Source organism: Asterias amurensis, chromosome 18, assembly GCF_032118995.1.
Source record: "Asterias amurensis chromosome 18, ASM3211899v1".
In the NCBI taxonomy this organism is placed as follows: Eukaryota; Metazoa; Echinodermata; class Asteroidea; order Forcipulatida; family Asteriidae; genus Asterias; species Asterias amurensis.
The window spans coordinates 626,054-638,073 of record NC_092665.1 but is presented as its reverse complement, the minus strand read 5'-3'; the positions used below and the strand labels follow the sequence as shown (position 1 = coordinate 638,073).

General features: G+C 39.5%; 1 protein-coding gene across 4 annotated transcripts in view; it reads left to right on the top strand.

Moving 5' to 3' along the window:
• LOC139950376 (rho guanine nucleotide exchange factor 10-like) overlaps positions 1–12,020 on the top strand; it is a 69,526-nt gene that overhangs the window by 42,791 nt on the left and 14,715 nt on the right. For 2 of the 4 annotated variants that reach the window (XM_071949003.1, XM_071949001.1), the window contains exons 5-12: positions 504–781; positions 1,836–1,889; positions 6,591–6,693; positions 8,190–8,365; positions 8,869–9,048; positions 9,565–9,681; positions 10,326–10,418; positions 11,139–11,309. In XM_071949003.1, coding sequence (XP_071805104.1) covers positions 504–781; positions 1,836–1,889; positions 6,591–6,693; positions 8,190–8,365; positions 8,869–9,048; positions 9,565–9,681; positions 10,326–10,418; positions 11,139–11,309 — 1,172 coding nt within the window. Of the gene's footprint in view, positions 1–503; positions 782–1,835; positions 1,890–4,590; positions 4,606–6,590; positions 6,694–8,189; positions 8,366–8,868; positions 9,049–9,564; positions 9,682–10,325; positions 10,419–11,138; positions 11,310–12,020 lie in introns of all 4 variants that reach the window. The other 2 variants (XM_071949002.1, XM_071949004.1) reach the window with 2 other exon arrangements.

Here is a 12,020-nt window from a genome sequence, read left to right as displayed (position 1 = left end):
GTTACCATGGTGATAATCATACAATGGCGACATCTTTGAAGAGGAATTCTTGGTCTGCAAGGCAAGAGATTAATGCGATTATGCAGACTGCGAGTACAAGCTTTGTGTCAAGTACAGACAGTATCTGTACAGACTTTTTTTTACTTTCATCCACCATTTATTTTGAGTGAGAAATTGATCATAGGGACACATTAATTGTTTATTAAATATTGGATATTGGCAACTCCCCCCACCAAAAAAAAAATAAATGATAATAATGATAATAATAATAATAATTCCTACATGTAACTAAGGATTTATTTTTGGACTTGGGATGAGTTTAATAAGTTTTGTATCCATATAGATGTTACATGTAGGTCGCATTGAACCCATCCTCGGACGAGATACAGAAGATTAATTCTAGCGTTTTGTGAAATCGGCTGCTGTGCCCTTAAAGGGGAATCAAGATTAATCATATAAGAATGTTTGAAACCAAAAAGTTCTCCTATCTTATTACAACCCAGGCTTCTTCATTGATGACGACCTCCTTTACGAAGACCTACTGGATTGCAATGAGGAGGACGAGGAACTTCTCATGGAGGATTCGGACTCCAGCTGGGGATCGGACGAGTGGGAGGGCTACTCAGACGAGAGCGACTGCGAGATGGTCCACAGCTTCTGCATCGAGCCCAACTCGCCTCTCCCTAAGGGACCCTCGAATGGCGACAACAGGTCGTCAACGAGGAACCGCTCTCTCGTAACATCGTACGGGATGGACAGACGGGAAGAGGAAAAGCCCCAGGTAGGGATTGTTCTACCTTTTAATTCAATTCAAATACACATTTATGTCCATACTTCCATGATCTTTTGCAATCAAACAGCATGAGTCCTTAGTTGCTGGTTTGGTGATAGCACTAGTAAAACCCAAGAGAATTAAAATGTATTGTATGCAACCTTTACTGCCAAAGTCAAGAAAATAACATTTAAAAACCCCACAATTCAATGTTGTTTGTTTTGATTGCTGCAGTCAAAATAATCTTGATACAAAATCCCTGAAGCAAACGTAATCGAACACTGATTCGAATTAATTTATTCAATCTAAAAATATAGACTTTCCCTTTCAGTGGGGATTTCAATTCAAAGAAAATCGCATCAACACATACTTGGATGCATTGTTTTAGAAAGTGAAAGAAAAACGGGAATCTACATCGAGAAATCAGAAGAAACACAAACTTAAAGATATAGAAGAGTTTGCGGTAACACCATGTGATAATCTCTAAATGAGTTGGGGTGGTTCTGAAACGAACTGTTGGTTTAACTCGACGTTTCGATCAGTATGCTCTGAAAGCTTCTTTTATTTTTTGTTGCAGAGTAATTTCTTCAAACTATAATTTTGAAGAAATGCTTAAAGGGGAGATTTGCGTTTAGTATTCGGTAATCATTTTTTAAGTAATTGGCAATGTAAACTTATTAGTTATAAGCCTACAGAAGCGTTCGGTTTTGAGAAACATTTCACTTCAATAAACGTGGTTAAATGGACAAAGCAAATAAGTCTTTATCCCCACCAAATTGAATGTGAGAAGCATTACTGTCAAAAATGTTTCTCAGGTTTTGATTCAAATTTGAGGACTATTCTTCCTGCTTAGACATACATGTAAATGTACTCACTTCAGATGTGTGGGTTGAACTAAGAACTAACTAGAGAGTGGGATTCAAACCAAAGACCTCTGGATTAACGTGCCGGCACTCTACCAACTGAGCTATCTAGCCCTATGTTGGCGGTGTCAGATTTGAGGAGATAAATTGTCGTAAACATGTACAGTAGTTTATTTATTTATTTTCTTGATTGTCAATAGGACTCTGTGCCAACCAACTTGGAATTCCCTCAGACAGCGAAAAAAGTACCCAAGGTATTAATGATGCCATCTTTATCCAAAGATCCACAAGCATTAACTCCAGTCCATTCTCAAGACTCGAAAGCACTTACACTCCATCCCCCCCCCCCCTCAGGATTTCGTCAATCAAACGCCAAAATTACAGCCGTCAGAAAAAATATTTGGAAGAAGACCTTTTAGTAATTTCTTATTGTTACAGGCAGTCCATTCACTGTTCACGTTTTTTGTTATTGCGACCGCTCTTCTGCGTCTTTCAGTGTTTGCTTTGGGGGGAAAAACAGAATTAGAGGAAGCAAACATTATATATGCAGCATCAGTGTTTTTATAATCGGTTGATTCATTGCAAATCTGCAACATTAACTGTATGACTCATGTTTCTTTGAACCTCCAAACCAGTGGGTAAGAAATTCAAAATTGCTTAAAAAAATTCAAGGTCCAAAGTTCAACGACCTTTAAACCACATGACCCCCAAATACTTTAATGTTTAGCAGATTTAAAGAAACTGTGATGTTTACCCTGCAATTCTGTTTGAACAGTTTCCAAACCTGTTGGGAATAAAGAATTTAAAAGTTGTGAAAAAAACTTTGTGTGAAAAGTTCAACAACCTTTAAACCACATGACCCCCCAAACACCTGTACTTGGGTAACAATTTTAGCAAAATTACAGAAAGTCTGAAATGTGTTTCGATTTGGCATAGAATATCTTTGCTAAGTACTTTTGGAAAACATCTTTACAAAATACAAAATTTGTTTTTGTCTCTTCAATATTATTTCAAATTACTATTCCACCCCTCAAATTTCGAGATTTTCCATGAGTACTTGCACAAAGCAGAGGCCTGTAACGCTTAATCATAAGGTAATTGCCAAGCGATTTGTCCTCGTATCTATAAAGTAATTCCAATCTAATGAAACTCTAAGGTAAGTCATAAATTATAAAAGCCAATTTCATATCCGCTGATGCTGCCATTTGTCACAAATGTCACAATCGGTTTTATTCAACAAAAGCCCGTGAGAGTCAACCCAAAACGTTGGGGGATTCTTGCATTTTGTAATTTCCTCCATTGCCTCTGAGCTGACATCTCTCTTTTGTTCATGCGGTGCTTCTGGGAACTCTCTCTATCAGGACACTAAGTTGCTTTCCTTCACCAGTACAGTTGGTTTTTAAAGGCACTGTTGTCAAAGACTAGTCTTCTCACTTGGTGTATCCCAACATAGATGCATAAAATAACAAACCTGTCAACATTTGGGCTAAATTGGTCAACCAAATTGCAAGAGAATAATAAAAGAAAAAACACCCTTGTTGTACAAATTTGTGATGCATAATAAAAGGATTCAGGCCTGAAATCTTTTAATATTTGAGTAAGAAATTACCTCTTTCTCAAAAACTACTTTACTTCAGAGGGACCGTTTCTCGCAATCCGTTGTTCGTTACCAAGTAAGTTTGTATGCTAACAATTACTTTGAGTAATTACCAATAGTGTCCTTTGCCTTTAACATTGACATGATATTTGCTTGCTTTCGTGCTCTAAAAATAAACAGCATGGATACCTCAAAGGAATATATGCAAAGGGACAAGAGAATTCTTACAAATGAATGTAAGAAGACTAAAATTGCCCATGTGCCATCTACAGTCTCTGCAACTGATTGATGGAGATTTCAGAATTTATAGGATTTGAACTATAGTTTCAAACGAAAGAACATAGACTCAGGCATGTATGCTATGTTTTTGAAAGGGCAAGGGCACTAAATACTAACTTAGGCATTTTCTCTTTGGTGAAGGGCACCCTATGAGGACATTTTAAATTTCTACTGGAGAATACTGCACCAAGGCAATGTCTAGGGGGCACGGAGGCAATCGCCTTCATTGCCCCTGAAGTATCAAGCCTGCCCAAGCCTGCATCATTAAAGTGCACATACATCTATACATTTATGCATTGAAAGCAACATACATTATATGTTACCATACATGTACCTAAGCCAGCTTGCTTTCAAATGCAAATTCTTTATTAATGCTTAGGGCTGACATTAAAGCCCCTTCTGTATTTAAATCTTTGCAGTCGATCCTTTTACTCGCAACCGAAAAGATAAATGCTATACACCTGTGAATAATCAATTAATTTGGGGAATTCCTGATGGGGTTGCAGCTAAATGCTTCTATATTAATCTTTGAAGTAACTTTTGTAGGCTCTTGTTCTACTGGCAATGTATGTATTGTATGTTACCAAGACTGTTTAGAACAAGGGTAGTATAATAGCCCAGAGGAGGGGGGGGGGGTGACCTGGCCTGGCCTACATGGTATGTCTGGGCAAACTTCCAAGTTTGTCCCACGTACACACTACACAAATGTTAGTCAAATCTTGCAGCCATTTGTGGCCGCTATTGGCTTTTTTGTTCTCTAAAAGGGGTAATCTTTAAAGCCCATATTAATCTTTACGCACACATTGCTGGTCCTACAGTATCATTTAATGTACAATATGTGCATTAAGAACAAGGGTAGTGTTCTATATGGAGGAGAGGGCGGCAGCTTTGACACTAACCTGGTTCCAGATTATGTAAATTTATCTGTGTCATATTTAACTTACATGTTTTCCATTTCTACTGTAACTCCATTTTCTCCCTGTGCTTTTTTTCCTTCCCTGCATTTTCACCACCCATCTATCACCCCATCTGTCACACTGTTTGTCACCCCTTCTGTCAACCTGCACCTCTGTCTGTAGTCTTATCTCGAGTGGGTGAGTAGTGGTTCTACTAATCATGATAAAAGGTGGATTAGTAATAGTCTTGGCTCAAGACCTGCTGGTCAAGTTGGCTAAATATTGCCAACAGAGGGCGTGCGATTACTAATTACTACAAACACAAAAGCGAACAATCCACTATGGGTCACTATGTCTTGAGCCAAACTATTGACTGACAGCATTTCCCTACAGTTGTGCTTTTGGGTTGCGGTTTTTCGTTTGTGTGTTTTTTTTAACTAATTTTTTTTGGGTACACGGTTGTATTTTTATTCAGCAGTTCTTGTTCCCAAGAAGCATGCAAAAAAAAAAAATTTGTTTAAACAAATAAAATACACAGCCATTTTTTTTTCTGCAAATATGCTTTGTTGTAAGAAACATCTCAGATCCGCAGTGAATGTTTGTGTACTGTTACAGTTTTTTTTCTTTTCTTTGTCAATTGGTTTTATGTCCTCTAGAGGTAAGGATATAATTTTTGGTAATTTTTTTATTTATCTATTTATATTTGGTTTGCGGTAACACCGGGTAGAGTTAGTTCTTTAGAACTGTCTTACGATATTCTACTGCCACAGACATGACAGAGTAAATTTTCTTTTTTGTTACTTGAGTTCACGATGTTCTGACTCTGAATATCCTCTTTCAAAAAAAGAGAATGCCTCAGGCCCGTATGCTTCACTTTTTGTGAGGGCAAAGACACCAAGGCATTTTCTCCTTGGTAGAGGGCACCCTACATGTGTATGAGGAAATTGAAAATTTCTACTGTAGAGCATTTCAAGGGCACCTAGGCAATCACCATGGGGCATGGAGGCAATTGCTTCAAGTATCAAGTCTGACGCCTACACAGGATGGTTTGTGACGGAAGATGGGGTTGGGAACGCCCCGGGCAAAGCAGATGTCAGTAATAAGGGGCGAGTTATGAATATTTAAACGTTGCGACGGGGTTTGTTGGTTTTATGGAGACTCTTTTCATTAGCCATGCCTATGCAATGTTGTAGCTACTCATCACATTAGTGTCAATGAAACCCGTCAACTATGCACGCATGTTGCGTACCTCATTCGCTATTCACTTTGTGACGCAAGATACTTCTTTGCATTATCCCTGCATGGCCGCTAGATACGAAGGGCACTGTTAGGCAAAAAAGGTTAGCGACTCGCTTCCTTTTTTAGCAACTCGGTCCTTTTTAGGGGCTGCCTCCTTTCTTTCTTTTTGTTTCTGTTTTTTATGAAAAAACGTAGGATACACTACAAGTATTAAGGAAAGTAAATGTTGAAAAATACAGCTGGTTCTCTTTAAAATTTTGTTGTGCAGCCCTTTTGAAAAAATTAACCCAAAACTAAAAAGGCTCCTCTTTTTTTCTAAAAAGGCAGGACGCTAAACAAGTTATTTTTATTTAAGGCCAGGGATGAGATGGTGTTGGGAGTGATCACCAAACTCTCGGAGCGTAAGACATTTGCGAAAGGAAGAGAGGGGTGGAGGAGGGGGGGGGGGGTCGCTTCTCATCCCTTAGGGGGGATGATCAGGTTGTCTGGCCTATTGTTTATTCTAGCCTGATGAGTTCAGGGTAAGAGTAATGTGGATATTTTTAACCTGGGTAGGGTTGGGTTGGAAAGTGATACTACAGCATGGCGGGTTTTGAAAAGGTTATGTTAGGTTTTTTTTGTAAACCTTGAATTTTTTCATTAGTAAATTTAAAGGGAGGGTATGGCTTTTTTTAAAGATCAAATGCTGAAAGAAATGGAGATAATATTACCATATAGTAATGCAGAGTAGGACTTTTAAAACCAAAAATAAATGTAATTATTTGGATTCATGCTCGCAAGTTTTCCAGCCTGCTTGCTTTCGCACTTTGTGCTCAGAGCTCATTTTTTTCTTCTTAACAGCCTATCATATCCCTGCATCATAAACACCTGCTTCTAATTGAAATAACCTGAGCAAATTAAGTATCCTGACATGAATATATATAATTATTATTCTTTGTGTCTAGCTGAAAGAGTACAAGGGGAGAAGCAATCTGGACAAAGTCAGGAACTTCCTGTTCGGACGAAACGCAGGACCTAAAGAAGAGGAGAAGGAAGATATGGATGAAGGTAAGGCGTCAGGGTTGCTTGAGGAATTCTGCATGGTTGATATTTGTTATCTGGGCCCAATTTCAACTGCCTACTATATAAGCAAAGAATCGGCGGCTTGCAGAGGTTCTGTCAAGCATGTTGTACGGGTTAGTAGGGAATGACCCAGAAAGCTAGCTTTAGCCGTAGCCGTAGCCACTAATTTGGACATGGCCTAACTGTACTCTAAAAACAACATCAACTGTCTATTGGTGTGGCCCTAAACCAACAGTAGAGGACTGACTATATTCAATTTCACCGGAGCAGTATTGGTTTTATTCTCAACGGACTGTGTTTTTCGAAAAATGTGTTTGCATTGAGCCAGTAAACGCTGACAACTGCCTTTAAAGGCACTGGACATTTTGGTAATTGTCAAAGACCAGTATTCTCATTTGGTGTATCCCAACTATGCATTATAAGATAACAAGTCTGTGAAAATTTGAACCCAATTGGTCATCGAAGTTGCAATAGAATAATGAAAGAAAAAACACCCATAGTTGCACAAATTTGTGTGATTTCAGCAGATGCTTGAATATGCTTAAAGTCTTCTAATATTTGAGTGAGAAATTACCTCTTTCTCATGAACTATGTTACTTCAGAGGGAGCCGTTTCTCCCAATGTTTATAGTATCAATAGCTCTCAATTGCTTGTTACCAAGTAAGTTTTTATGCTAACAATTATTTTGAGAAATTACCACTAGTGTCCAGTGTCTTTAAAGAAGAAAAGACCCACATCCAGCAGAACCCCATGGGTACTGATAGTGCTGGCAAACTTTACTCAGTTTGAATGCCACCTTTGCATTCCGTCATCAGTCATTACTGACAACATTTGCAGACGACCACTTATCACAACCCCCCTGGGAATGTTGAGTGGGCACAGACTTTCTCAGGATCTTCGTAAAACAGTTTTAAAAAGTTCTGAATAGAACAGGTTTTTTTTACATTCGTGTGTAGTAGAAGTTGTCTTTAATCTTGACGAACTTAATGTGGGTAACAGTGATATCGATTATCTAGAATAAGGGGAAACCAGTGCCCATTTTCATAAAGCCTGTAAGCAGAAGATATTGCTTGTCAAATTGTTTTTGCTTAGCGGAAATTGAGTGGGGCACCAGCCACAACAGTTCAAACTTAGTTTAGTTTGGCTGGTAACCTGTTCCTACTAAGCAATACTATTCTGTGCTCAGCAAGTTTTTGTGGTTACAGGCTTTATGAATTGGGCCCGTATAAGTTTTTGGGAAGGATTTCCACATTGGTCAAAAATCTCATCCCCGCTTTTCTCTGTAGTCGACTCGCAGACAGAGACGATATCCATTACAGCGATGTGAAGCTGTTGTAGAAATTGTCGTTTAAATTAACAAACTTATCATGGGTAATAGTGACATCGATTATCTTTAATCAAAGGAAAACCAGGGCTTAGATTTTGGGAAGGACTTACCACAAAAAACTCATCCCTTGTTTGTCTCGCCGATCATTTCGCAGACAAAGACGATATCCACTACATCGATGTAAAGTTATCGCAGGTCAAGCACCCGCCACCCGCCTTGCCTCCCCAACCCAAGGGATTGACGACGGAGGAGGTGGTACGGAGACACGTTGTCCAATCGATCATCGACAGCGAACGATCGTACATGCTCTCCCTTCAGAGACTTATCCAGGTTGGTTTAACCTTTTCTCCCCAACAATTTATAAAAAAAGATGTTATTCTTGGGAGCCCTTTTTTTTACTGGTTGTGAAAGCTGGTGATCATGGCTAGATTTTTCAGGCTCTTTTTGTATATATGATTAAAAAAAAAGATACTAAACTGTAGTATCGATAGTGCCTGTATAAGAACCCACAACACTTTCATAGAAGAGTAGGGGTTAACCCTTGTACTTCTTTGTATAAATAGTAAGCACCCTTTACAGATTTCCTGAGGCTTGCAAGCTACAGTGATTAATTTAATTTTTGAGGTGTCCTTGGTTTCACTACCAGAAATGAATGATATGAAAAGTTACCACTTTTTTTTAAAACTATGTTACTTCAAAGGGAACCGTTTCTCACAATACTATCAACAGCTCTCCATTGCTTGTTACCAAGTAAGTTTTTACCAATAGTGTCCAGTGCTTTTGAGGTACATGTGTGTATACTTTGCCTTTAAAGTGTTATTTTCCCGCCGTAGGCCTATGAGAAACCTCTGTTGGACAGTAACCCACCTCTACTTGAGAAGGAGAAAGTTCGAATGATCTTCTACCGAGTACGAGGCATCTACCAGTGTCATCTCATGTTCCAGATTGCTCTATCCAGCCGAGTCAAGAACTGGGACTCATCAGATCAGATTGGAGATGTCTTTGTTGCATCGGTAACAGAATTCTTATCCATCAAATTAATTTGTTTCCATAGTGTTATTATTATTAATATTTTATTATCGATCATTTCGGCCATTTCCACAAAGTACAGTAAAAAATACTTGCAAACCAAAGTTTAGTCGTGACACTTCCTACATAAAATTTGAGAGGTATTGCTTTCTACTCTACTAGCCATGCTTCTGATTGATGATACCCAAGCCTACATCCGTATGGATTCTGAAGGGGGTAACTCTGTTTAAGCCCTAGGAGTAGATGGCAACGGCCTCTGGAAAAAAAAATTGTAGCCCACACCTTGAAGTGGCCTTCAGGCCTTGTGTGTCCGGCTACTTCCATTAAAAAAGAAATAATCATAATATAAAAAAATATATTAAAAAAAGAGAATTTGAATCACAGTAGCGACGACATCATCAATCTTAACTTCTACTTTGAAAAAGCACTTTGAAACAGTGTTAAAGCGCTTTATAAATGCATTTAAGTTAAGTTAAGTTGATCCCACTGTCTCCTTGCAGTTTTCCAAAGCGATGGTATTAGACGTGTACAGTGCCTACGTTAACAACTTCACCAATGCAATGGAGGTGGCTAAGAGAGCAGCCAATCAGAGGCCAGCGTTCAGGAACTTCATTGAGGTGAGCTTTCATGACCGGTACCCTGTCACTCTTCAGCAAAGTGTGGGTTTGAATCTCGGTTGTTACACTTGTGTCCCTGAGCAAGACACTTAACTGTAATTGCTTCTCTCCACCCAGGGGTAAATAAGTACCTGTGAGGGCAGACATGGTTCTTGTGATTGCTTTAGCCGAGTAGTGCATATTAATGTTGCACAGGCTGCGTACTCCCCACCAGGGAGCTGAGATGGTTTTAGGAATGAATGAAGGCCCACTACTAACCAGGGGGTAATAATGTTGGAAGCGGCTTGAGACGCCCTTCAGGAGTGAAAAGCACTATAGACGATGTGACCTGTGATGTCACCAAAAACCATAACATGATTCGCGCGCATACCGCCTAGCAAAACCTTTGTGCTTTGGCAGCCAGCTAGAAAGTACTCGCAATCTTACCATGACTACGCACCTTTTTGCCCGGCGAAACATGACATGTACAGTTTTTTGTCATCAGAGGGCGGTTTGAATATAAACATAGGTCACATCGTCTATATACAAAAACTTGTTATTTTTATTTTTATTACGGCCATGGCTGTACTGGCCATACCGCTTCCTACAGCCCTATACTAATCACTACTCCTTGTAATAACTGTTTTTGTTCTTTCTCTCATCAGACTCGGCAAGTCAGTAGCATTGATCGTCTGAGTCTCTATGCACTCATGCTGAAACCTATTCAACGCTTCCCTCAATTCATCTGTCTTCTCCAGGTATGACCCATCTACTCCCCCCACCCCCTCCCATTATATGGTTTTCTGTCTTCTCCAGAAACGACTTATCTACTACCCCCCCCCCCCCACCCCCTCCCGTAATATTGTTTTCTGTCTTGTCCAGGAATGAATTATCTACTCCCCCTCCAACCCTCTCCCCGAAAATTGTATTCTGTCTTCTCCATGAATGATCTACCTGTATCAAAACAAATTATTTGCCTCCAGCACCCCCATGCCCTGTAAAAATGTCTACTGTAGTGTTTGCATTGCTGCCATGTAATAACACTAATATCCCTGAATTTGACCGGGGTTTCTTTATTCAGGCGGGATCCCTGTTTCATTTTCTATGAGGATTATATATACTGCCCTCTATTGACAAAGATCCCAGAATGCCCACATCATAGTTTTTGAGAAATTAGTTAACAAATTCACAAAAATAGTTTTCGGCTCAGTGAGGCAAATTTTTTGTTTAGCATGTACAACATGTACAGCTGATTTACGTGACTCTCCTGAAAACATTGCTCTGTCATTTTCACTTTTTTGCTAAAAAACTTGACGACGAATGAAGCTAAAACTTTTACAGGTAAATTATATTACATACATCTTCATTCACAGTGAGTAGGGATTCTTGTCATGGCCAAAAACTTGATCTACAAAAGGTACCAACACCTTTAAATGAGAATTAACCTGATAGCCTTTTTCTCTCGACTCCTTCTCCAGGATCTTTTAAAGCGAACTCCTCTAGGCCATGCAGACCGCATGCCTCTACAGCTGGCACTGACCAAACTAGAGACGCTAGCTAGCGTCTTGAATGAGAGGAAACGACAGAGTGAGCAACGATACGCCGTCAAGCAACTCATGAAATGCCTCAATGTCAAATTCTCCAGCAAGGTTAGTTTTTAATCCTGGGCAACTATTGAAATTCACTCTTTGAGTTATTTCGCCTCTGTGAGAGACTTTAGAACGCTAGGTGGCAGCAGACTTGTGCCGTGTTCCCATCTTGTAGGGTGTCGTGGCCGAGCGGACAAGAGCACCGAACTCACGCTCTTGTGATTCTGTTCAGCAGAGTGTGGGTTCGGCTGTCGCGACTCTTGTGTCCCTGAGCAAGACACTTCATGCTTCTCTCCACTCAGGAGTAATGGGTACCTGTGAGAGCTGAGTTGGTTCTTGTGATTGATTTAGCCGAGTAGTGCCTGTATACTCCCCAGGGAGCGAGATGATTTAAGGAATGATTTAAGGCCTAGTGACCAGGGGTAATAATGTGAAGCGCTTTGAGATGCCCCTTGGGTGTTCAATGCACTTTATAAAGACTGGTTAATGACTATTATCAGATTGTTCCTGGTCACATAATATTTACCCTAAAAAAAGGCAATATGACAAAATATGAATAAAATACTCTTGACATCAATCACATCCTTAAAACGTGTAACAATAGTTTAAAAATTTATGATTCTCAAGTCAACTTGATTCTCAAGTCTTGGAGTGTCTCTAAATTGGACAGCGCCATCACTTATCAATCTTTATCAATTAATGTATGTGCCAAAATATTACACCCCCCCCCCTCCCTTGATGTTTTGAGTCACAACTTTGTTACAATAATGC